This window comes from Ambystoma mexicanum, chromosome 10, assembly GCF_040938575.1.
Source record: "Ambystoma mexicanum isolate Mex_15411 chromosome 10, UKY_AmexF1_1, whole genome shotgun sequence".
NCBI classification, from domain to species: Eukaryota; Metazoa; Chordata; class Amphibia; order Caudata; family Ambystomatidae; genus Ambystoma; species Ambystoma mexicanum.
The window spans coordinates 772,333,361-772,359,334 of NC_090932.1; the positions used below are offsets into that span (position 1 = coordinate 772,333,361).

Sequence of the window (25,974 nt, forward strand, 5' to 3'; positions counted from 1 at the left end):
CATCTCCCCTGGTCCACGCCACCCCCCCACACACCATCCCCCAAAGCCTTCCTCCGACCAACCCTTCCCAACCAACCACGACCAACACCCATGCCCTCCTCTGGCCACCCACTCCCTCAACCCTCTCAAACCCGCAACCTCCCCGTCCTCCACTCCTACAACCCACAACCTGTCCCGTCCAGCACTTGCAGTCAAACCCCACCAAATCTCTTGCATCCTCATCAACGGCAGGTCAGTCTCTAATTTTTTTTTTACATCTTTGACCTTATCTCAGACGAAAACCCAGACATCATTTTCATCACAGAGACCTGGTTTGCTGACAATTACGAGCCCATTGTGCACAAGGCCTTCCGACCCAGCTACAACATTGTTGTTCGGAACAGATCAAGAAAGGGTGGGGGACTTCACAAAAAACAATTTCCACTACTAATTAAGGATACCTCCGCTACCACCACAAATTATGAATCCCTACTTGTAAACCTCCACTCTCACCCTCCACCTCACACATGTTCCTACTCATTTACAGACCCCATGGCTAGAACAAAAACTTTTCAGACACACTCTGCAACGCTCCGAAAACAAACTTCAACCTACATCCCATACTTGCCATAGTATGATTTCAACAACTGGTTCCAAACCCCAACACTATCTTTCACAGACAACATAGAAACCTTCAACCTGACAACGCATCTCCACACACGCCCACACTGGAGGATACACCCTCTATGCGGTCTTTACCACCACAAACCTCATATCAACACTGCCTCCATGCCACCTAACATGGACAGATCCCCTGCACATCTGTAACATTGACAATCACTTGGCATTCAGAAAGGCCCTCAAAACCTGGCTCTTCCATCCCTCCTCTTGAATCCCTCTCACACTATACTGTTGATGCGCGCAGAGAAACACTGGCCCAAACCCAACACACCTATCCAACCAAACCCCACAGATGCCTGGAGTGTTCCCAGCGGCACACTGACAAATTATGTGCCATCCCCCCCACTGACAAATGATGGTACATTGTTCCCCTGTCCCTCTGGGCCCCTTTCTCACTGCTCAGACACACAATCTAGGGAGACACCAACTGGCAAGACCAGCCAATCACGTTGCACCTAGAAAAACGACAGATGAATTCCATCCGAGTTTAAGGTATGTATACCTTGCACCACCACGTCTCTGGTCAGGCTGCAGTCACGGCCATCCATCCATCCATGTACTTTAGAATGCAGCTGTCGCTATACAATTCGGGTATAGCAGCTTGCATAGCTGTCCACACTGAAACCCCCGACAAACCTCAACACCTCTGCCATTAGTATACAGCGACAACTTACAAAACATTTCGGTCTAGGCTAGGCACACATCTAATCTCCGGCACTAGCACTCTATACTAAACCACCAACAGCACACACCCCTGTGCCTGAGCTCCAGGCTGCTTACTGGAGCTTAGCCAGCCCACCTAAGTCCTAACCTGGAAAAACACATCTTTAAATTAACACTTAGAATCTCCCACTCATGGACTACGCTCACCAAGGGCGTTCCAACCACAAAGCACATTGAGGTCATACAAATGGGAAAAGTGTGCTATATAAATGAGAAATACAATGCAATATAAACGATAATCCGTGTATTGCATTGAGGGATGTTTGTTAAAATGAACAAAATGTATAAAAGAAGGAATACAAATTACGAATTAACTGCCTTCTGCAATGGAACAACCATACACAGACTTCTACTTTTTGGAACTCTGACTGACCTATGACATTTCTGTTACTTTACAAAAATACAATTCAAAATACATACTGCCAGTCGGCACATAAAATCTTTATGAACAAAAAAAAAGAAATCAGCAAGACAAATTAAAAAAGCATAACAATTATTTTATCTAAAATATTTTTCATTTTACAAATCTTCATATAAAAAAAGTTGAAATATACATTTGAAATGATCTTGAGCACCAAATTCAATTCCGCTGTTGAAATTTAGCCTAACTACTACAGCCCACTTTAATCTAAGCCAAGTCCCTTGTAAGACAGTCAGTTATAGGGTCCTCTTGCATTTCCATGCAGCTGGTCCTTCATCTTGGAGCTTTTTAAATTTCTGTCCAAGTAGCAGCCACCAACCAATTCCGAGGATAACACACGCAATGGACTCTACATAATAACCATCCATGGTTGTCACACACGAACCGCCATGTTTTATACACAGCTGCAGGAGGAAAGGAAATAAATATTTCAGCTACATTTTACAGCTTATATAAAAAGAACTATATAGTAATAAGATCAATGCATTCATTACAACCACACCTATGCATGGTAAGGTTACACTGAAGTGATATAAATAAACATTTACACATACAACAAGAAATAAGGAAGGTACATCTAAAAGTTGCATTTTAGGACGTCATGGTCGTGAAGTCCCCCCCCAGAAGGCCAAACATGAAGGAGCAGCTATTGGAGCAAAAGAAATTATTCAACACACATACACAGCCCTCCTTTTCAGAGAAATTTAATTATCCATAGACTATTGAGTGGCAAGGAATGGTATAAATGCCATAATCAAAATAAATCAGTTATCAATAACACTCTTTAGGAGGGGTACTAGGGAGTTGCAAATAAATTGCATACTTCAGGCTGAGTGATGGGGAAGGGGTGACCATCGGGGCCAGGTGCCACCACTACTATTTGATATGGGGCCCAATAGAGCTACCTGAAGGATCCCACCAGGCCATCAAAAGTCTTATTGGAAACAGTCTCCACAAAACCTGTGGAATCCCAAAAGTGGGCTAAATTGAAACGTAGCAGGGATGGTGGGGACCCCGGGAAAGGTAAGGGCAGAGGTCAGGGTGCAGAATCTGAGCCCCAAGACTATTGTAACGCTTCATCAGTGCGGCAGCCAAAACCAAAAAGCCCATAGTGTAAGGGAATTAACCGTTTAACCTACCATTGTCCAAGACTTAACAGCTGATGCACCCAATCATCCTAACCCAGCCCCATCAATCCATTGCCCAAAGTTACTGAAGGTACATTTATTCTGCCACTACCTGTTCGCAAACATAGGGCCATGACTAAATTCCAGTAGGATGGCAAAAGCCCTCAAAGAACATTCATTTTGGACTGAACAAAGTAACTAAAAAGCACTACCACAGGCATAGTTTAGAGGGGGGGCGGGGGTGTTCAACCCTCCCCCTCCCAAACTTTCGTGGCACACCATTTTGTCCCCCTCATTTGGCAGGGGCCTCTTCTCCCCCTCACACGCCAACATTTCCAGCAAAGTTACTCCATTGCATGCTATCAGGATTTGTTAATCAAAGGTGCTGTATCCTGCAATATCCAGCCCTTGGAAAGCCTTGCATTGCATCATCTCATTGACAAATGCAGAGCCTACCCACAATCTATATCCTTCCCAAGAAAATAAGGGAGAAAAGCCAGAGCCAAGCAAAAGGGGCGCATGAAATCCCAGCGACTAAGTTAATTTATATGACCGACAGGGGACAGAACCCAAGAGAAGCAAGAGACAAATGACCTAATCAAGCGCTTAGGCAAGATGGAATTGATCATTCTTATCCCATTACTCCTGCTCATCCAAAGCCCTTGGCATTTCTGTGTTCTGTGAAGGCATCATGAAGCAAGACACAGACAGCAGATTCACTTTTCTTAATAAAAAGACTGTATTGGTCTTTATTTTTCAGCATGGAGTAACGCCTAACTTGCCCTAAACTAAGGTGAGATTCTCCCTACCAAAAGAAACTAAGGCCAGTCGGTCTCGGTCACACTCACCTGGTCTCCACGGGGGCGTGCTCGTGTGCGTAGGGTGTTGCCTGTCCTGATGCTGCTCTGCTTGGCTGGAGATGCTAGCTTGCGTCTCCCCTTAGTCCTTACTTCAGGAGATGTTAGCCTGCAAGTCGAAACAAGATATTAGCTACCGAAGGGAGCTGGTCAGTAGTTTCACCTCCTTCCGATCTTTCCTTCACTTCTTCTGGCTCACCTCGGATTTTTAATGGGCGAGCTCTCCGTCCTGCACACTCTGGCAGGGGTGCGGTTCACAGTCTTTCTTGGATCGAGTTACGTCACTGATCCGAAGGAGGTTGCTGAAGTAGAAGGCCCGGGAGTAAGCAGGTAAGTCTCTATTCCAATAACACCTTGGAATGACTGCCTTTAGGTCTTTCTGTTCAAGATAACTAATGTCCGTTATTGTCTTACAGGTGCGGCGTTAAGCGACCTTCGGATGATGGATGACCCTCCCGACAATGAGGCTCAGGATTCCTGCCGTTAAGTATAGCGATGTGCTGGGCGCGTGAATGTTCGCCTCTGTAGCTTTCCTTTGCTACGTGCGACTAACTTGCTTGTCTTTTTCTGTTCAGCAGGTATGGCGCGATTCCAGGAAGAAGAATAGAAGATCGTGTGGCGGTGAAGAACTGTCCGATCAAGTTCCTGGAGCGGGCCGATCAGGCGAGTAGCTACCCGAGAGGGTACTTTTCGTTCTGTTCTGCAGATTCGGCGGTCCGTGGGAAAGCAGATGAGATGAGATCTGGATGTACTGCAGGTAAGGCCTTCGATGCTTAAATAACTCCTGTTATTCTCTGTTCGCAGGTGCCGATGGATGGAAGACTGTGGACGGGCATGGCAGAAAGAAGCAAGAACTGATCTGACACGGTGAGCTTATGCTGCAGGAGTGCAGAATAACGGGAAGCGTGTTCAGATTGTTGGGTGCGGTTTAAATAGCCTTGCAAGTAGTTCCAAGAAAATAGTCCTCTTCTCTGTATCCCTTCTCTCAGGTAAGTAGTTCCAGGCCACACACTGAACTGAATGGCTCAGCATCTCAGAGCCAAGTTAATGGACCATGTAGCTAACACCTACATGAGCCTGGCGCCAGCGGCCCCAGGACTGAGTCCAGGTGAGCCTGGCTGGGGCCTGATAAGCCCCCAAGGGTGCCAAAGTCCGGGATGGCCCCACCAGTTTCAGGGTTTTGGGTGCTGTGTGTCCAAAACATAGACTTGCCCTCACAACTGAAGCTATACAATATGTAGGGATGTCAGCACTAAAAGAACAAGTTACTTCTTACCTTGTAACGTTCTTTCGACGGGATGTTCCTCCGACGTATTCCTCATCTTAGATATCTCCTTCCAGCTCTGCTGGCCTCGGAAAAATGTTTCTCTAGAGGGCGCTGCGCGTCGACGTCCTCCGAGTCGATGTCCCTCGACAGCCGCCGTATCGACGTCGACAATATCCTGCCTATAAAGGCCGCACGCTGCATCCGTTACTCAGTTCCGTTTTGTAGCCCACAATAATACTTTCTGGACTAGACTAATCACCCTGAAGGAGCGAAAGCTGCAATAACAAGGGAAGTAGAACTGCGGGGATGGATGGGAGGGTCGATGAGGAATACGTCGGAGGAATATCCCGTCGAAAAAACGTTACAAGGTAAGAAGTAACTTGTTCTTCGAAGGGATTGTGTCCTCCGACGTATTCCTCATCTTAGATAGGCTCCCATAGCAGTATTCTATTATTGGAGGAGGGAGTACTGACTTCACGCTGTCTTCTATTGATGAATAGAATGCAGTACAGCCCTTCCAAACCTAGTCTCTTGACTGGAGGAGGAATCCAAATTGTAAAATCGTGTAAAGGTATGGACAGACGACCATGTAGCGGCCGCACAGATGTCTTTAACCGGCACGCATCTTTTGAGGGCTGATGAAGCTGCAATACCTCTGGTCGAATGAGCCCTAAGGTTTTGAGGGGGCTCTTTCCCTGCCAGTTTATAACATTCCAGAATGGCTAGAATGATCCATCTGCTTAGTTATTGGTAACCCCAGCTTGTGACCTGTGTAACCTACAAACAGCTGGTCTGCCTGTTTTATCCTGGCTAGTCTACTGATGTAAAAACTCAAAGCCCTTCTAGGGTCTAGTCTGTGTAACCTCTCTTCCTCTTTCCCCGGATGGGGAGGAGGATAGAAAGATGGTAGGGTAATCTTCTGAGTGATATGGAATTCAGAAACCACCTTTGGGAGGAAATTAGGCTTCACTTGCAGGACAACTTTGTCTTTGTGAAATATTGTGTGAGGGGGTTTACAAGAAAGAGCTTGTAATTTGCTCACCCTTCTAGCAGATGTAAGTGCTATTAATAAAACAGTTTTAAGGGTAAGGAATCTTAGCGAACAAGAATGGAGTGGTTCGAAAGGTGTGCCCATCAGGAAAGTTAGTACTAAGTTTAAATCCCATAGGGGAACTTGGAATGGTCTTGGGGGATAAACATTGGTTAACCCCTTTAGAAACTGTATTACCAAGGGTAACTTGAAATAGGATGGTTCTTCCGCAGTGCGCTTAAAGATGGATAGCGCTGCGAGATAGCCCTTAATGGTGCCAACTTGAAGGCCTGAATTCGCCAAATATAGAAGGAAGGACAAAACCATTGGTGTACCACATGAAAAAGGGTCGATATTCTGTTCTCTACACCAGCTGCAAAATCTGTTCCAACGGCAGCGGTATAAAGACTTTGTTGCTGGCCTCCTTGCCGAAAGCAACACCTCCATAACATCATCAGGGAGGTCCCAATCCTTGTACCTCAACCTTTCAGAAGCCAAGCGTGAAGGTTGAGGGTTTTGATGTCTGGATGGAGAACCTGACCTCCCTTCTGTGAGAGTAGGTTCTCTCTGAGTGGAAGTCGAATAGGAGGGCAGATGGACAAGTCTAGAAGGTCCGGGTACCACGTTCTCCTGGCCCAATCCGGGGCAATTAGGATCATGGGTCTCCGGAATCTTCTCAACCGCCTGATCATTTGAGGAATGACAGGGACCGGTGGGAACGCGTACAGAAGCGGAAACTCCCAGTCCACTATGAACGCGTCTCCCAGAGCTCCTCTCGGGGAAAATTCCCTTGAGCAGAACAGATCGCATTTCCTGTTGACGCTGGTGGCGAACAGATCCACCTGAGGGGTTCCCCAAAGGGCGAAGATCTCTTGAAGGACTTCCTGAGCTAGTTCCCACTCGTGGGAGACTGTGCTCTGCCTGCTCAGAGCGTCCGCTGTCAAGTTCTTCTCTCCGGCTAGGTGAACTGCCAATAGAGAGATTCCTTCTTGGATTGCCCAAAACCAGAGCTGCATCACCTCTCTGCACAGGGGTAGTGATCCTACGCCTCCTCTTTTGTTGAGGTAATGCATGGCCACTGTGTTGTCCGTCATTATCAGGACGTTTTTCCCTTGTACAGCTGGCAGGAACGCCTTCAGCGCAAGTCTGATGGCTCTCAGCTCTAACAGGTTGATATGTAGTCTGGACTCCGATGGAGACCAACGACTGCTGATGGTCAAGTCGTTGGCGTGGGCTCCCCACCCCGTGAGTGAGGCATCAGTGACTACTGTTATCTCCGGCCAGGGTTGCCAAAACTGTTCTCCTTTCAGAATATTCTCCTGACAGGCCCACCACTGAGGGTCTCGAGCCACCCTGTCGGGAACCTGAAGAAGATCTGTCATTCTCCCTGAGAATTGTGACCACTGAGTCCTCAGTGCACACTGGAGGGATCTCATTCTCAGGCGAGCCTCTGGCACTAGGAAAATGCAGGATGCCATGAGGCCTAGCAACCTCAATAAGTCGAAGGCTTTTCCCAGGGAAGTGTCCAGGATCGCTCCTATGAACTGGAGTCTCTGTGATGGTATCATTTGTGACTTCTTTAAATTGAGGGAGAAGCCCAGTTTGTGAAGGGAGTGGCACACGTGATTTAGCTGGATCTGAGCTTGTTCCGAAGAGACAGCCCTGATCAACCAATCGTCCAGGTAGGGGTAGACGTGAATCCCTTCCCTCCTTAGACTTGCCGCCACTACCGACATTAACTTGGTGAAGATCCTCGGGGCGGAGGTCAGCCCAAATGGCAGCACTCGAAATTGATAGTGAGAGTTGCCAATTGCGAACCTCAGGTATTTCCTGTGTTTGAGATGGATAGGCACATGGAAATAAGCATCCTGATGGTCCAGAGATACCAACCAGTCCTGGAACTGAAGGGCCTGGAAGATCTGAGAAAGAGTGACCATCTTGAATTGGTCTTTCCTGAGGAATTTGTTCAATTCTCGCAAGTCCAAGATGGGTCTCAGTCCTCCGTCTTTCTTTGGAATGAGAAAATAAGGGGAGTACCAGCCCTTGTTCCTCTCCGCTACAGGTACCGGTTCTATGGCACCTTTCTCTAGCAGGTCGAAAATTTCCTGCAAGAGGAGCGGATCTGGAGCTTTCTGAGAGCTGATCCCCGGTGGATGACTGAGGTATGCGTAGGAGAGGCAGGCAGTAACCTTGGGCAACTGTTTCCAATGCCCAAGCATCTGACGTGATAGCCTGCCATTCCGCCAGATGTTGAGTCAACCTGCCTCCTACAGGTGTCCTGTGAGGGAAGTCCTCAGAGTGGTTTTGGGGTGGCTGATGCGGATGCCGATGGTAAAGAGGCACCTGCTGTTGCTGCGGCTTTTGAATATCTACCCCGTCCACCTCGGGTAGTAGTTCTTTGTCCCCTTTGAGCCGGACGTCCTCTACCTCTTTCTAATGCGGAGTAGAAGCGAAAGGACTTGCCCCTCGCAGAGGTTCCTGTGGGACGAAAAGGTGTCTGACGGATTGCCGCGCCTAGGGATTTTGCTGCTGCTTTTGAAGTTTCTCTAAACTGTCATCCGCCTTTTTTTTCCGAACAAAGAAGAGCCATCGAATGGCATGTTCAAGAGCCTGGCTTGCACATCAGGGGCAAAACCAGACTTTCTCAACCAAGCGAATCTCCTGGTTGTTGTACTTGCCGCCATTGCTCTGCTGATACTGTCAGCCGAATCAATACCCGTCTGGAGGGATTCGCACATATCGTCTTTACCGTCCTGTATGATATTCAGGAACACCTCCCTTTCTTCTCCCTCCGGGATGCAGTCAGCCGCTGTAGAAGCACACTCCCAAAGTGTATGGCTGAATCTAGCAAGGGTGCAAGGAGCATTAACAGATTTTAACGCCATGCTACATGCCGAAAAAACTTTCTTTGCCATAGCATCATATTTTTTATCGTCCCTGTCCTGTGGGACGGTAGGATAAGCCGTCTTGACATCGGTAGAAGATGCTGCTTGTACCACCAGACTTTCTAGGGATGGGTGTTTTGACAAAAACTCTGGGTCTGTAGAGGATACCCTATATTTTGTAGACAGTTTATTTACTGCCGGGGCGACATCTGGGGTTTCCCAGTTAGTCATAATCTTCCTCTGAAGAGCTTTATGAAAAGGCACCACAGGATCCTCCTGTGGGCCTTTGTCAAGAATATCCGTGAGGTCATCTTGTTGAAGATTGTGAAGGTGCAGACCACCCCATAAACTCTGTGATCCTGGCCATTAAGGCTCTATAGGGGGTTTCAGCATGCTCCCCCGGGTCTGGCCTAGCAAACTCCACCTCAGGGGAAGTGTCTAACCCACTTGCCTCATGTAAGGAATCATGAAGATCCTTTAACCTGCGTTCTTCAGAGGAAAATTCCTCTCTAATTGGGGTTACAGGTCCCTGCAACTCAAATGTCCCTTCCTGTTCAGACAATTCACCCTCTTCCATAATTGAGGACATAGTTCTCAATTGTTCTGAACTCAAAGGGTGTAAATCCCATTTCCAAGGCAGAGGGTGCCGAACTTGTCATAATCGGCCTCGAAAACGTCGATGTCGTCGACGCCGAAGGCTTCGAGCGTGGCGTTGAAAACAAAGGCGAAGGCCTCGATGACCTCGACAGAATTGGGATTCTACTCGACAATCTCAAAGCCATCGTCATCGAGAACCTGGGGATAGTCACTGGATGTGTCGTGACCGTGACTTTTCTTGGCGTCGACGCCGGTGTCGAAGCTGGCGTTGAGTCGACAGACCCATGTGTCGAAGGTCCCTTCGACAACAGCGTCGAAGACACCGACCTCGGCGTCGACGGAACCTTCGAGGAAGGTTTGGAGGTCATAGTCCTACTCGAGGGTTCGAGAGGTTTCCTTCGCTGGGTACTGCGACTCGCGGCGTTTTTGACCTTCGGGTCTTTCGACCAGAGCATCGCTCTCGGCAGTCTTCGAGGGGGTCGAGGCTGCTTTCTCGAAGACGCTCATCATATTTTTGCGGAATTCCTCCCATTCAGCCCGGGAACTATGTTTCGTGGGGCAAGGGATTCTTTTTGGTGAAACAGAGGAAGAGGAAGACGGAGAAGGGGATCTTCGACGTCTCCTCTTCGAGTGCTTCGATCTCGAGGAGTGATGGGACCCACTCCGAGACCTGGAACGCGAATGGTGACGAGGAGTCGAATGTCTCGACTTCGTCAACGAAGAAGAAGCTTTAAAAGTCCCACCTTTCTCCAGCTTCCCCCTACACTCCTTCAGGGCCTTAGCTGTCATGGACATACAGTCCTCGCACTCCGAACAATGGTGTTCGGCTCCCAAACACCACAGACAAACTCTGTGAGGGTCAGTCAGCGACATCTTTTTCCCACAATCTCGGCATTTTTTGAAGCCGGATCGAGGAGTTGTCGGTTCCGAAGAATCCATCGAGTACGGATCGAATAACTCGAGGTAAATAGATTTAACCTGACAAAAACTGAGCAACGGTATTCCGAGGCACTGAGTAAGCGCGGAAAAACGGAACTGAGCAACGGACGCTGCGCGCGGCCTTTATAGGCAGGATGACGTCGACATTGATACGGCGGCTGTCGAGGGACATCGACTCGGAGGACGTCGACGCGCAGCGCCCTCTAGAGAAAAAAAATTCTGAGGCCAGCAGAGCTGGAAGGAGATATCTGAGATGAGGAATACGTCGGAGGACACAATCCCTTCGAACAAAGTGTTCTAAGTAAAGTTCTGAGCTTCTTCCAGCTCTGGCTTGCTTTCAGCTTCACCTTTCCAAAGTTCAAAAATAGTTCCAAAATGTCTCAGGGTTCATGTAGCTCCTCCACAAGAACTGCTATGAGCCTCTTGACTTGGAAGAATGCTGTCAGTTTAACTTTGTAATCATCTAGACTCCAATGGCTCAAACAAATGCTTTCCTTCACTTCAACAATTGTCCTGTAGCATAGCCTTTGTATCCTAGCTTTCTTTCGTTCTTCCTCCAATAGGGGTACTCGTTCGAGGCGCAGTCTGACAACACGGTCTGACCCATTACAGGTCACTCAACTGATAACCGTTGGCACTTTGTGACACTTTGTTTTCCTTGCCCAACACAGGATTTCTACAGGGTCCTGCGTCAGTAATTCATATTCAGTGTTAATTTCAAAATGGCAGTCTGTTGGCTTTGCCACAACTTGTATTCAAATCACTCTGTGGTGTAAATCCTATTTACATTTGGCTTTTCGCAAAGTCCATTCAAGTTAATCAACTTGTCTTTCACACTTGCTTTTCTGCTTAATTCAACAGTGCTTATTATGAACTTTCACTTTGTTCATTAAATGCTTCTGAACGGGTTTTCACTGTGTTCACAACTGTACATCATTCGCTTTTCACTTGCGCACTATTTTCACCCCATTTCCTTATCTTTCTCTTCAATTCGGTATTCAATAAATCTTGGTACATTTCAAAAGGGAAACCTTGCTGCAGCGGCCCACAGGGGTTGGGAGTCTTCTGTGTTCCCCAGCTCTAGCTAGGAACACCCGGCTCAGGTAACAGCAGTGGGCTCTGGCCCTCTCAGGTCACAGCGCCTCTCACCTCCTGCCAACACACAGCGTCCTCTCCACCGGCCCAGCTCCAGCATACTACTCGCCTCCCAGCTGCCACCTTCTCACCAGGCAGGTTCCCCAAGTTCCTCTCTTGGTCTACCGTTTTATGCACCTGTCGGCTTTCAATTGGTTGCAGGTGCAAGTCCTTTGCCTCACCACAATTATAGTAATTAACTGGACATGCCTGACCTTCCATATTCCTCTTCCTCGTCTCAGTACCATAGTGGTGAAACGGACTAGAAGTGTGGATTAGTCACAGTTGCCTCGTCCTCGTCCCAGTTGTAAAGGTATGCGAATGTGGGACAGTAGGTGTATAGGGAAGGAAAAATGACTTCCAATACCCTACGAAGGTCGGGGGAGGGTAGGACTCATTCTCAACAAGGCTAGGGGGATACCATGTCTCACCTGCAGACATCCTCTTCCCCACTCCCCAAGGTCCCTCCACCCAGGTGATCCTCGCATCTCCACCCCCAGGGTCAGGTTACAAGAGCGATGGCCTTTCCATGGCCACCTGAGAAGAAGATCCAGGGGCAGTAGATGGGCTGATGCCCTCAGGTTGCTCACTTTTCTGAAATAAAACCTTTTTCATACAAAACTTTACAAGTCATATGGTGTCCGTTGATCATCGGCCGTGACAGAGAATAGATGTGTGAAAGTCAAAGATAAAATCCATGCCCTTCCCCAGAGCATGCATCTCGTCAGAGAATCTTTAATGAAGGATGGTGGGCAAGGTAACAAAAACCTGATGCCCTTTAATATTAAACTCCTGCAAGACTTGCATCCAAAAGAAGACATTCTTCTGCAAAGAACTCCAGACAATGTTTGCTAAAAGTATGAAGGGAGGCCCAGGGGGCAATCTGGGAGAAGACCAGCAAAACCGTCCCTTCTCTACAAAGTATAATTAAATGTTTGACCGGTGGTCAAATGGGACTTGGTCCAGAGCATCAGCATATAACCGGCATTAATGCATACGAAAATACAACTAGAAATATGTTTAGTTAAGGTCCTTCCCCTCTCAAGGACCAGAACCACCAACAAAATGTTGATCAATCCAGTATGAATGGAGACACAGATGCAGTATGACCATTCATGCTCAAATCAATTGTTTCTCTTGCTGGTTAGGTAGGCCTCTGTCAGACTAGTAGCAGTTGACTGAATTTGAAATACATGAAGTTAGACCTCCAATCCTGACTTGGAGACTAGACCCAAAGGAAGAGGACTGATCTCTCCTACTGCTCTAAAATAGATGTCATCACATAATTCTTGTAATGAGCCAAATGTGCCGGAATTCCCCCCTCCCCGCCACCTCCGGCAACACTGTGTGAAGATTTTAAACTGACTGTATGTGGGACTTTATCTCAACCGGGAATACGTTACTAGCCTGTAACTCCTGTTCTCCAGCATTGGTATGTTTCATAGATTCACAAGCCGTTTGAATGCTCCCCATCAGGCTGAGAATCCTTGGTAATAGTGAAGCAGTTTATGTTTAAAACTGCTATCACTTTAGTGCTCCATCAGTCATTTTGGTTCTTTTTGCCTCAAAGCCAAATCGCCAGGTCTCCCCCTAGCTCCAACCCCAGAGGCCACCTTTGGATTTCGACAAGCGCTTGAATGTGGCTGTCTGAGCTAATGATAGCCCTATGTTGGGCAAGATGGAGAGTCACATGTGAATCTATGAAAGATTCCAATGCTGGGGAACAGTAGTTACAGGTAAGTAACTTATTCCTTATCCAGCATTGGTTCCTTCACAGATTCACATGCTGATCGAATAGATTACAAAACAGGACACCCACATGGCAACAATGGGTGGAGATAAAGTTCACCTGAAGGAAATACCAACCACAGAAAAAGCTCACCTCAAGACGACAGGTTGCGTAGCACAGCCTGGCCCACCATTGTCTCCTCCCTGGAATCCCGGTTGACCCAGTAAAACCTTGCAAAGGTATGCACTGATCTCCACATGGTAGCCCTGCAAATGTCTATCAGGGTGGCACAGGAGAAATAAACCGTGGTAACAGCCACACCCCCTTGCAGAATGAGACTTGGGCCTGCCCGGAAGCAGCCTGTTAGCCAGTTGATGACAGTAGGAAATGCAGAAGGACAGCCAACGAGAAAAGGAGGCTTAGGAGAGATCATTGCCCAGGCATGTCGAACTAAAAGTCTCAAACAGTTGTGAATACTAGTGAAAGCTTTTCATGGAGGAAATGTAGAACCTTAGGGCTTGCACCACAACCGAGAAGTGCAACAAACATTACCACAGGAGAGGACGGTGAGCCAAAAAAAGACAGGTAGCAAAACTGGTTCGTTTAGGTGGAATGAAGACGGAACATTGGGCATAAACGTCAGGTTAGTACGAGGGACCAGCTGGGATCTGTGGAAAGTCAAGTCGGGCGACTGCATATGACAGCCTTGATTTACCCCACATGTCTTGCGAAGGTGATGGCAACCAACAGAGCAACTTTCCAGGACGAGAACGTCATAGAGGCACTGTGTAAAGGCTCAAAAGGAGATTGCATAAGCTTGGAAAGGACCATGTTCAACTGCCACACTGGAGCAGGTGCTCTGACAGAAGGGGAACATCCCTTTAAGGAATACCTTGATGAATCTGTGCGACCACAGAGAAGATGTCCCAGGGGAACACGTAAACATGGAGATGGCAGCCAAGTGTACCTTGATGGAAGAATGGGTCAGAAATGCCCACGCTAAGACAAAAAAGGTAGCACACAAAGTCTTGAGTATGCATATGGAAGGGAGGGGCGGGGGGGAAGGGTCGAGGCCACAATCAGAACACCAAATGGATAAACGCTTCCACTTGCTCTTTTAGCAGGGAAGGAAAGAAGGTGGGGCTTTGGTCAGAACCTCACAACATTCTGGTGGCATAGGCATTCTTCCAAACACGAACAAAGGATGAGCCAGATTGAGGAAGCCCAGGTGGTGGTGTAGCACAGCTCCTTGGACTTTGAAAAGAAGGTTGATGAGGTGGTAGCCAGATGGGAGTTGCCCACTAGAGGCTGAGATCAGAGAACCAATATTGCTTCTGCCAAGCTGGGGTCACCAATATCAGTTTGCACTGATCCGATCTGAACAAGTTGATCACTCAAGGGACAAGAGAAATTGGAGGAAACGCATACAGGAACATGCCTTCCCTTGAGCAAATTAATGCGTCCCTCTATGATCCTTGCATGATGGAATCTGCTGGCGAATGCCCCAGATTTCTTGTTCCCCCAGGTCATGCTTGATCGGCCAGAAGTTCGCTCTCATGGCAGGATTGCCATTCTGTGCTGAGGCAACCCCTGGCAGATGAAGTCGAATGAGGAAGAGGTTGTGGACTGCAGCCCAAGTCCATGGTGCCTGAGCTTCCGTTGATAGAACAGACAGTGCCACCCTGCTTGGAGATGTAAAACATTGTGGTCATGATGTCTGAACACATGGATCACCTGGCCATGGAGCTGCAGTAGAAAGGACTTCAGGGCTCAGAATAAATCATGCAATTCCAACATATTGATGTGCAATACCTTCTCTTTTGGAGATTAGAGGTCAATTGCATGGAGATGACCAGTGTGGGCTCCTCAGCCTTCCAGAGACATGTTCATTGTGATGGACCTGGTGGTCCAGAAGTCAACAGGGTGCTCCTTGGGTTACATTGGAGCAAAGCATCCAGCAGCAAACAGCATCATGAAAAGTGTGCGTCAGACGATTCTCGTTTTCCCATGCGCTGGAGACTTGTTGCCATTGAGCAATTCCTGGAGAGGCTGCATTTGAAGCCTGCAGTACTGGATTAAAAGGGATGAAGGAGGACATCATTCCTAGCAGGGACTTCAACATGCAGACTGACAATGTTTTTGGTGATGGCAGTAGAGTTTGCGAGCGTGGCCTTCACCCTGTCTTCTGAAGGAGTAGCAGGTGGAGAGAAACTGGACCCGAAACCTGTACGATAAAAAATTCTAAAAGGCCAACTGCACCGCTTTGCAAGGGAAAACAAGGTTTTGTTACATGCAAAGGCTTCAGACGGTCCCGTAGAACTGAACTGACACAGAGCTCATCACGCCCCAAGAAGTTACAGGTTACATAGCGAAAAAACGCACATTATCATACATACGTTACATAGTCATCCCACCACCCTCATTGGCTGTCACCTATATAAACATGCTAATACGCCACTATTGTCCATGGACAGATTTAAACCCCTCATTCCCCTACGCATTGGATAACTGGTATATTGATATACTAATAAATCTTCACCGTCACGTGATGTGCAACGACCCCCACCCAAGGACCCCTGCCCTCCCGTCCCAGGCACGTTCAAAGTGAGACTGGCAAGGCCAACTATGCTTTGATAAGATAATGGGCCTCCTCATTAGACCAGACACCACAGCGCATACAAACTGCACCCCCAACCATGTACTAAATTTACATGCATCACATCTGCGCCTCGTATCCCAAATCATGGAATGGTCCAAACACGCACCCCTGTCATCTTCAGACCGCATGCGCCCAGTAGTGACGTGACCAGGGCAGCACTAGAGTCTGAATTTCAGGGATTTATTTGCTTAGGTTAGGAGTCTACTTGTAGTTCAAATGGGAAGATCACTCCTTGGGTGAGGACAGTAGTGTTCTAAATCTTCGCCTGGCCGGTTGGCATCACAAAACCTCATGCCCTGTTCTCATGAATTTGTCCTTCAAAAGGGCGCATCCCTACCTACAAACATTCCATTCCCACCGCCTTCGAGCTCTGCAGCTGCATACAATTAGCATTTATCTGCGCAGCACAGGTGTCTCTGACCTTGGCTTCTCTTGGGGGATGGAAAGGAGATCTGTCTTGGGACACAGCTAAACAGAGCTTCAGGTCCACATCATGGCCTTCATTTGGGTCATACTAGGCCTTGAAATCCAATATGGAGGCACTCTTGCCATGTCGACATGTTGCCCTTACATTTACCACAATACCTTTCTGACTCCAACTTTCACCTCCTTCGGCTCCCTTCTCGCACCTCACTCAAAACTAACTTTAAACACAGGGCCAATAACACACTACCCTATCTGTAACCTCTGCGACCGCAACATGAATACATTCTGTGTTGCTATGTGATGTATCCATTAGATGTCAAATCTAACTGCAAAGGATACGTGCACCTTCTGCTGCGCAAAACTCAACCTGCTCACAATGTGGCAATTTCTAACAGGTTTTTCTCAACCTAAACCTTTTTGCCTGACTGGGATGCTGTATGTGCATTCCAACATGCATCCCAAGATGGATTAGGATAGCGTGCCCAGCCAAGCTCGTAAGAACAGAGCACATTTCGAGGGGGTCAAGCAGGATTTGGCAAAGTTGACCGAGAATACCAGCAATGTCAAGCCTTAGATTGTGGCTTCCATGTGGCGCGGAGACAGAGGAAGAGCTTCCCCCCCCCCCCCAAACCAGCCAATCGTCCGGGTACGGGTACATGTGCACCCCCCAACCAACATAGATTAGCTGCCACTGTAAACACACATTTCGTGTATACCCTCGAAGCTGAACAGCAGATGAACTGAAAATGTTGCCCTGCGATGGTGAACTGCAGGTATCTTCGTGTTGGAGATGGATTGGGACGTGAAAGTAAGTTTCCTCTAGGTGGGACGAAAAGAAGAACAAGTTACTTACCCCTGGTAACGTTCTTCCGGCTGGATGTTCCTTCCGTTCCAATGTCAGCTGCTTCGGACATTGTTTTTTCAGCAGAGGAAGCTGTGCATCGATTCATCGATTCATCGATGCGGTCAACTCAATGTTCGAGGGCCTCAGTCTCAGGGTCAACGTCATCGTAGGTATAAATGACACAAGCAGCGCCCGTTACTTCAGTTGAGCTGTTAGTCTTCTTCCCACAGGATTACTGGTATTAGCGTGTCCAAGACAGCAGACAATGAAGGAATGCAAGGTGTAAAGCACAGAAATTCTTTTGCGACATAGGCTGGGAGGGGCGATAAGTAATATGTGGGCAGAACATTGTCGAAAGAGCCTTGCCAGGGATAAGTAACTTGTTCTGTGAATGGATTCTTTCCTTCCACGTATTCCTCATCTTTAGATAGACTCCCAAAGCAGTATCAGGTTTTGAGGAGGGAGTATGAATTTTCGAAACATAAGATGACATTTTCAGGTTTTGTCATGGATAGAATGCATAACCGCCTTTCCAATAAACCTCCCCCACCCCCCAGCCTGAAGCAGAGTCCAGGGAGTAGTGTTTTGTAAAGGTATGAATGGTAGACCAGGTGGCTGCCACACAAATGTCATTAATCAGCACCCTTCTTTGCAAGAAAGAAGACGTAGCCATGCCCCTGATCTTGTGGAGTGAGGAGCCCTCGGGCCTTCTGGGGCATCCTTTCCTGCAAGCCTGTAAATTTCTGCGATGCATTGGATTATCCATCTGGATAATGTTTGTTTAGGTACCGCCCGACCCAATTTGTGTCCAGTGTACCCCACAATAAAAAGGGTCATCTTGTCTTATTTTAGCCATTTGTGATATGTAAAAACTAAGTGCCCTGCTACGGTCTAGTCTGTGTAGTCTTTCCTCCTCCTTGCTAGGATGCGGAGACGGGTAAAATGTTGGCAGAACAATCTTGAGATATGTGAAAGTCTGATACTATTTGAGGAAGAAAAGTAGGCTTAACCCTCAGGACAACTTTATCCGTATCATGTAAAGCACCATTTACAACATTTTATAAGGCTTGTAACTCGATCACACTGCAGACATATGTTAAAGTGACTAATAAGATGGTCTTAAAAGTCAACAGTCTCAACGGACACAAGTGAAGCGGATCAAAGGGAGCGCACAAACTTCAGCACTAGATTTAAATTCCAAACTGGGACCAAAAATGGGACTGGAAAGAACACATTTTTGAGCCCTTTTAGAAATTGAACAATCTATGGTCTCTTGAAATATGAGGTTTCTTCCGACCTGCACTTTAAGAATGAAAGAGACGCCAAGAACCAATTGATGGTTCCAATTTGGAGCCCCAGATTAGCTGGATGCAGTAGGAATGACAACACCACAGGTGTGTTGCACTGAAAAGGATTCACATTCTTCTCTGTAACAGCTGCAGAACTTGTTTCAACAGCAGCAATGGAGATTTAGTCGCTGGCTTTCTGGCCGAAAGCAACATCTCCATTAAGTCTTCCGGGAGGTCCTAATCCTTGTATCTCAACCTCTTAGAAACCATGTGTGAAGGTGGAGTGTCTTGACCTCTGGATGGAGTACCTGAGGCTCCTCTGTTTGAGGAAGACACATTGGAGGGCAGATGGACATGTCCAGAAGGTCAGGGTACCAAGTCCTCCTGGCCCAATCTGGAGCAATTAGGATCAAAGATTTCCCAGACTTTGTCAACCTCCTGATCACTTGAGGAATGACGGGCACTCGAGGAAACAGGTCCAGGTGTGTAAACTCGCAGTCCACTACGAACGCGTCCCCTAGAGCTCCTCTTGGCGGAAATTCCCTGGAGCAGAACAGTTTGCATTTCGTGTTGACACTGTTTGCGTACAGGTCTACTTGAAGGGTTCCCCAAAGGGCGAAGATCTCTTGAAGGACTTCCTGAGCTAGTTCACACTCATGGGAGACTGTGCGGTGCCTGCTCAGAGCGCCCGCCGCCATGTTCTCTTCTATGGCCAGGTGAACTGCCGATAGAGAGATACTCTTGAATTGCCCAGAACCAGAGCTGCATTGCCTCTGCACAGTGGTAGTGACCCTACACCTCTTGTTGAGGTAGAACATGGCCACTGTGTTGTCCTGTCATGATCAGGAAATTCTTCCCCCGTACAGAGGGCAGAAAGTCCTCAGCCCTAGTCCAATTGCCCTCAGCTCCAAAACGTTGATGTGTAGTTTGGGTTCCGAAGGAGACCAACGACCCCTGACTGTCACAAATGTTGGTGTGGGCTCCCCACCCTGTGAGTGAGGCGCCCGTATCTACTGTTATCTCCAGCCATTGTTGCAAAAAAGGTTCTCCCCTCAGAATGTTGTCCTCACAGGTTCACCACAGGAGATCCTGTGCGACCCCACTCAGAACCTAAAGCAGATCTGACATCTTGCCCGAGAACTGAGACCACTGTGTTCTGAGAGCCCAATGGAGGGATCTCATTCTCAGGTGAGCCTCTGGCACCAGGGAAATGCCGGATGTCATGAGGCCGAGCAACCTAAAACAAAACAAAAAATAAATAAAAATCAGATGGCCGGAAAACGGTGGGCATGCTGGAATTTGGTGACCCATCTGCAGAATGTGTTGAGCCCTCACTTCGGGTGGCGAGGCTTTTCCCAAGGGCGCATCCAGGACTGCTCCCATGAACTGGAGCCTTTGAGATGGTATCAGGAGGGACTTCTTGAAATGGAGGGAGAAGCCCAGTCTGTGGAGAAAGTGGCACGTTATGCAGAGATGTTCCAGGACCAGTTTGGGAAAACTGGCCCTGATCAGCCAATCGTCCAGGTAGGGATAGACACAAATCCCCCCTTGCCCGCGACTCGCTGCCACCACCGCCATCAACCCTTCACTTTGGTTAAATCTAGAAGTTAAACTGGCGGGGAAAACACTGTTTTGGCCCAATTGGTATTTGAGTGGCATTCAGTGGTTGGGTGACCTTTTCAAGGAAGGGAAATGGATCTCCTTCGAAAGATTGAAAACTGAAAAGAAACTTGAGAATGTCACATACAGTGAATATAGGAAACTGAAAAAAGCAGTGGGGGAATAAGATTCCCGACTTTTGCAAGGATTGGTTGCTAGATTTCAAGCTGATTGGACACATCGCCTCCAAGGTGTTTAAACTCAAAGCAGAGTATAAGGTACCCAATGAAACGCTACTAGTAACATGGTCAAAGGTGATCGGCTCGGAGATGTCCGAGTAGATGGAACAATATTTGCAGGAATGTGTCTTTGACCTCAATGAATCTAAGGGAAAGAGCAAGACAGATTAAGATCCTGAATAGGGTGTACTGGACTCCACAGAATTATTTAAGAGGTGCTCGTAATGTCAGAGGCATGTTGGAGATGCAAATACAGAGTAGGATCCTTCGAACACATGATATGGGAACGTGGAGCTGTGAGGAATTTCTGGAGGGATGTGACACTGACAATGAATAGAGTTTTAATGATTGATGTGGAGCATGACAGAGTATTATTCTAGAGAGGGATGGCCTATAGCAGATCTCTCATATCCACGGAGATGTTGGTTCTTTAGAGGTTCGCCATCTGCAAAGAAAATTAATTTAAGGAACTGAAATTCTGTTTCAGAATGGATGACAGATTTGGTGCAGATGTCAAAAATAGAAAGGGTGATCTTGAGTAGGAACAAAAAAAAGACTTATATGAGGGTATGTGGTGAAGATTCCTGGATCTAGGATTTTTGCCTCAAAACAATACTATTTTCTTTAGTTACTTTAGAGCTGTTGCATTAACCACAATTGTGAATCTTTGTTTTTGTAAAATGTGATGCAATGATGTAATACTGAATGTCAATTTTTGTATAAATTATAATAAATGTGAATATAAAAAATAAAAATAAACTTGGTGAAAACCCTTGGGCAGAGGTCAGCCCGAATGACAGAACTCAAAATTGATAATGAGAACCGCCAAATGCGAACCTCAGGTTTTTTGTGCTTGTGACAGATAGGCACATGAAAGTAAGCATCCTGAAGGTCCAATGACAACATCCAATCCTGAAGCTGTAGGGCCTGAAGGATCTGAGAAAGGGTGACCATCTGGAACTTGTCCTTCCTGAGGAACTTGTTCAAGCATCTCCTTTGAGGGGGCTGGGCAGCCTTCTCAAAGATTTTGAGCATCTCCTGTCTAAATATCTCCCATTCGGCTGGAGTCGCCGACTTACTTGGGCAGGCTATTATTCTGGCAAGGAGGCAGAGGATGTGGAAGGAGATCTATGGTGCCTTTTTTCCATCTTTCTAGATGAAGATGAGAAGTGGTGCAAACCGCTTTGGGAGCGAGAGCGTTTCCTTTGACCTCTTCCTCCGTGAAGAGTAACCTCTAAACTTGTCCGACGAGCGCCTTTGACGGTGTCGTCAAAGGGGAATTAATAGGGGCCTACCCGCTGCCAACTTCCCCATGCGTTCCTTCAAAGCTTGACCTGTCACTGACGGGCATGACCCACAGTCTGTTGTCCTGTGCTCGACACCAAGACACCATAGAGAGACACCATGTGGATCAGTTATCGACATCATGACACTTCTTAAAGCCTGTCTTTGGGGTTCATTAAGTCGACAGAGGCCATTTTCTCGTGTGTCACAGTTTTGGGTGGAAAACTAAAGCGTGCGATAATCTTTGAAGCATAAGCTATCACGGAAATACAGAACTGAAGTAATGGGTGCTGCAGGTGTCATTTATACCTACAATGACGTTGACCCCGAGACAGAGGCCCTCGAAGGACATTGAGTAAGCCGAACCGACGCACAGCAGCCTCGGCCGAGAAAAACATTTCGCAAGCAGCTGACAATGGCAGGGAAGACCGCTAAAGATGCAGAATACGTGGAAGGACACAATCCATTTGATATCACCTTTCTGCAGGTGTGAGAGAATATGCTGGAGGGTGACCATCCTGATGGGTTAAGGCTACAGGAAGTTGTTGAGGAGGTTATCCCCGCCCCTGGTGGGTATAAGATGTTACGAAACCCCCCTACTGGGCTAACACATAAGAGTACCACCACTCCGTCAGTTCATGTCCAAAGCTGCCCCTGTAGGGGTTTGGCCTGTGCTGCATTTATGCTGGCATTAAAGGCAGACTTGTGATCCTGAACTGGAGAACCACATACTTCATCTGGGTCATTGTAGTCAGATTGACTGTATGGACTTGAAAGGAACGCCCATTAGCTAAGATTCCCCACTGCTGATGAGCTTTGCAGTTATTGGCCTAAAGCTTGTGAAGTAGATAGTGTACTGTATAAAATGGCGAACAGACAATTGGCTTTACATTTGACTTTGTACACTTCACAACAAATCTTTTCCCATTTGTTAAAATAGCAGCCTCTAGTGTTAGGTTTACGAGCTTCCTTTAATATTGCCATGCATCTGCTGGGTAAATTAAGATAGCCAAACTCTATGACCTCAGGAGTCAAGCTGCGACGTTGGTTGTCCGAGGATGTGGATGAAACATTGCCCCATGATTCTGTGACATGTGTGGACAGGTTAGATTCATTGGAGGGCAAACGGACATCCTGAGAAGGTGGGAATATCATGTTGGACATGCCCACGTTGGAGCAATTACGATCATTGTTAGATATTCCTGATGCATCTTGTGGATTACCTTGTTCAAGAGTTGTGTTAGTGGAAAAGAGTATGCTAATGTCCCTGACCAGCTGATCCACAGTGCGTTTCCCCCAGATCCCTTCTGTGAGAACCTAGATGTCCAAGTGCAGCATTTTGCAATTTCTCTTGTTGCAAACAGATCAATGTCTGGAAACCCTGAGACAGGCATGGTATCAAGAAAGATGACACAGACAACAGAACTTAAGTTTCAAAGAATATTTTATTCAATTGTCACAAAGGTGTAAAGCCTAGCTTGCCCATAACTAAGGTACGGATTTCGCCTACCTAAAGAAAACTAAAGGAAGTCTGCGTCTAAGTCCAAATCAAAATGTCTGTCAGAACCTATGCTTGCCCTTGCATCTAGAAAAAAGTGGTGCGGGATTCTTCTTAACCAAAAGATTAGTGTTCAAAAGTAAAGTCTCGGCTGCTCTAAGCTTAAGTTCTTCTTGGGTGCCCCCTCCCAAGTTCAACACAGTTTCAATAGCTGCTTGTTTCACCAATGTACCGCCAGGTCTTGAGATTCCCTTCCCCCAAGACAGTGTTTCTCAGGTTCTTAGGGTTCCTGTCCCAAAGATTTCACTTTAGCACTTCTGCTTTCACTTGCTCAATGATCACTAAGAAAACAATAGGTCCACAGTTCTCGGTGAGTTGCTCATAATGGCCTCTGCTTGTCATAATTTTGGGTACCTTGATCTAGGCGTGGTCGTCAGACAACACGTTCACCCATTACATGTTGCGCAAACCATAAATTCCCCTTAGCCTTGTTTGGCCCTTCACAGGTTCTTTCGCATCAGGCTTTTGATTTCTTACACTTGCATTCCTTTTCAGACTCATGAATCTTTTCTCACATTGGCTGTTAAATGATTGTTCAAATGTTTGCTCACAATGTTGTTCACATACAGTCTGACATTCACTGGGTCGGATTAACTTCAAATGTTTTGTCGGTATTCAATGTGTTCTTATTCACTCAGTGCTTTCCATTCATTACAGTATTCAATAAAACATGCTTTCATTCAATCAGCAATTTCCATGCAGTTCAGTATTCAATATAGTTTGTAGTTACTTGTATACAGGGAACGTTACTTGCATGCGGTGCCCTGGGAGCGCTGCGGTCTTCCAGTGTCCTCTGACACTTAACGGCTCTTCGCGTCTACCAATCAGTGTTTTTCACTGCTCCTGCTCAACTTCGCTGTAGCCGGGAAGCAGACTGCCCGGCTCTCAGCAGCTCCAGCTGCACCTGGGCTTCGGGATGACCATGGATTGCTTCTTCCTCTCCTCAGTACTTGGTGAGTCTTTACAGGTAAAAATAGGTCATGAGTGGAAGTAGACCATGAAGGCTGAGGTAAGGGAGGGTAAGTCAGTTTTAGGAAAGGAGGAGATGCCATATTGTGCCGTCTGGCACCCTCTTCAATTCCCAAGGACCCTCGACCCAGGTGATCCTCCCTCGCTTGTCCGCCCCCAGGTTCGGCATCCAAAAGCGATGGCCCTTCCCTGGCCACCCAAGTAGAAGATCCGTGGAGAGTGGTTGTGAGAGTGCCTTCTGGTTTCTCACAACCCCCACTGTGAAAAGATGTACTGTATAATGTCCGAATGCAACTCCCATTCATGATCGGAAGGCTAACTTGTGTATCTGCTAGGCAGTTGTGTTCCCCTGAAATTTGTCTCCGGACTATCCATTTCCAAAATCTTCTGTGCTAGTGTGGTGGGACGATCCTCCAGATAGCGCCACTTCTCCCCAGAGGGGAGACCCTTTCCATGAGGGTAGAGAGGGGAGGCTGCTAACCGATATTCCCCATTGGGGTGGTAACCTGCAGGAGTATCTCATGGGGAGGAACTTCCCTCCTGGGGACAAGGTTGTGAATCTGGGACACAGCCCCTTTATCCCTAAACCCCACAGGGTAATAACACCCAACCCTTACTTATGATAAAGTTCAATACTATGTGTTACTGTAAAATGTCAGACCGTATCATTAGGATAGGTACTGGGATGAAGAAGAACCCAAGAACGCTGCAGTCAAGCAAGAAAAGTGTTCGACCATCCGTTGTCAATCGAACTGACGTTACGCTGGGGCAGTCCCAGCTACTTAAGCTAAACATGAAAGAAGAACAAGGACATCCGGAAGGGGAAGCCGTTGAGCTAGGAGGCCGCCAAAAAGCCAGTAAGTTGGCAACAGGGTGAGCGAAGGTTGTTTTGAAGCAGCAGTGTGGAGTGACGACAACGAACCCAGGGATGCCAGGAAAAAGTTTTGCCAGTCGGCTGAGAGTCAACAACCTTGAAGATGAAATGACCAGGGATTAAGTATGGTGGTGGCATGACCTGTGGTGGATGGACCGTGCGGTCCAAGAACTACACCGAGACCACCAACATTAGCTTACTGCAGAGCCGCATAGGAGATTGCATGCGAAGTACGAGGAACTGAGGTGGTTGCAGGACCTATAATGGGTGGGCAGTCTAGTCCGAAAAGTGCGCCCAGACTGTCAACTGGAACGGGTTGCAAAGTCAAGCAGGCTGAAGAAGATTTGAAGAAGAAAGAACTAACGATCCTGCAACCCCTGGCAAAACCAGTCAAAAGTTCTGAGAGAGAATGTGACGGAACACTAATAAATCCGAATGGGGGCTGGGAAAACTTGAGAAAGTGAAACAAAAAGACAAGAGAAGTGGATCATTTTGTAAGGCAACTCCCTGGTCAGTTCCACAAGGGTGGGGTATTGAAGAGTCAAGGATGACTCGGGGAGCCTCATCCCAGTAGCCGCAAGATGAAGGACATTGTATTATCTCCAGTTGAACAAAGTCCATGAAAAGAACTTAAAGACTTGATGAAGTATCTAAAATTATAGTAACTCAAGGAAAACCTGTTGAAAACTGGGTGTAAACTAGGAGAAGGGAGCCATTCTCCTAGTCCTGTGATATTTCAGGAACAAGTTTGAGCGACTTCTACCCAGGACAAGGGAGTCATTCTCCTGGGTTAGGATAAGAACTCTTTCCCTCAGTTTAGTAATTTGTGGAAACGGAAACCAAAGAAGCATGGTAAACAGAACC

General features: G+C 47.2%; 1 protein-coding gene across 1 annotated transcript in view; it reads right to left on the bottom strand.

Annotated features, from left to right (window-relative positions):
* Positions 1-1,803: 1,803 nt before the first annotated feature.
* SLC33A1 (solute carrier family 33 member 1) overlaps positions 1,804-25,974 on the bottom strand; it is a 283,255-nt gene continuing 259,084 nt past the window's right edge. The window contains exon 7 of the mRNA XM_069618428.1: positions 1,804-2,208. Coding sequence (XP_069474529.1) covers positions 2,041-2,208 — 168 coding nt within the window. The 3' untranslated portion in view covers positions 1,804-2,040. The remainder of the gene's footprint in view (positions 2,209-25,974) is intronic.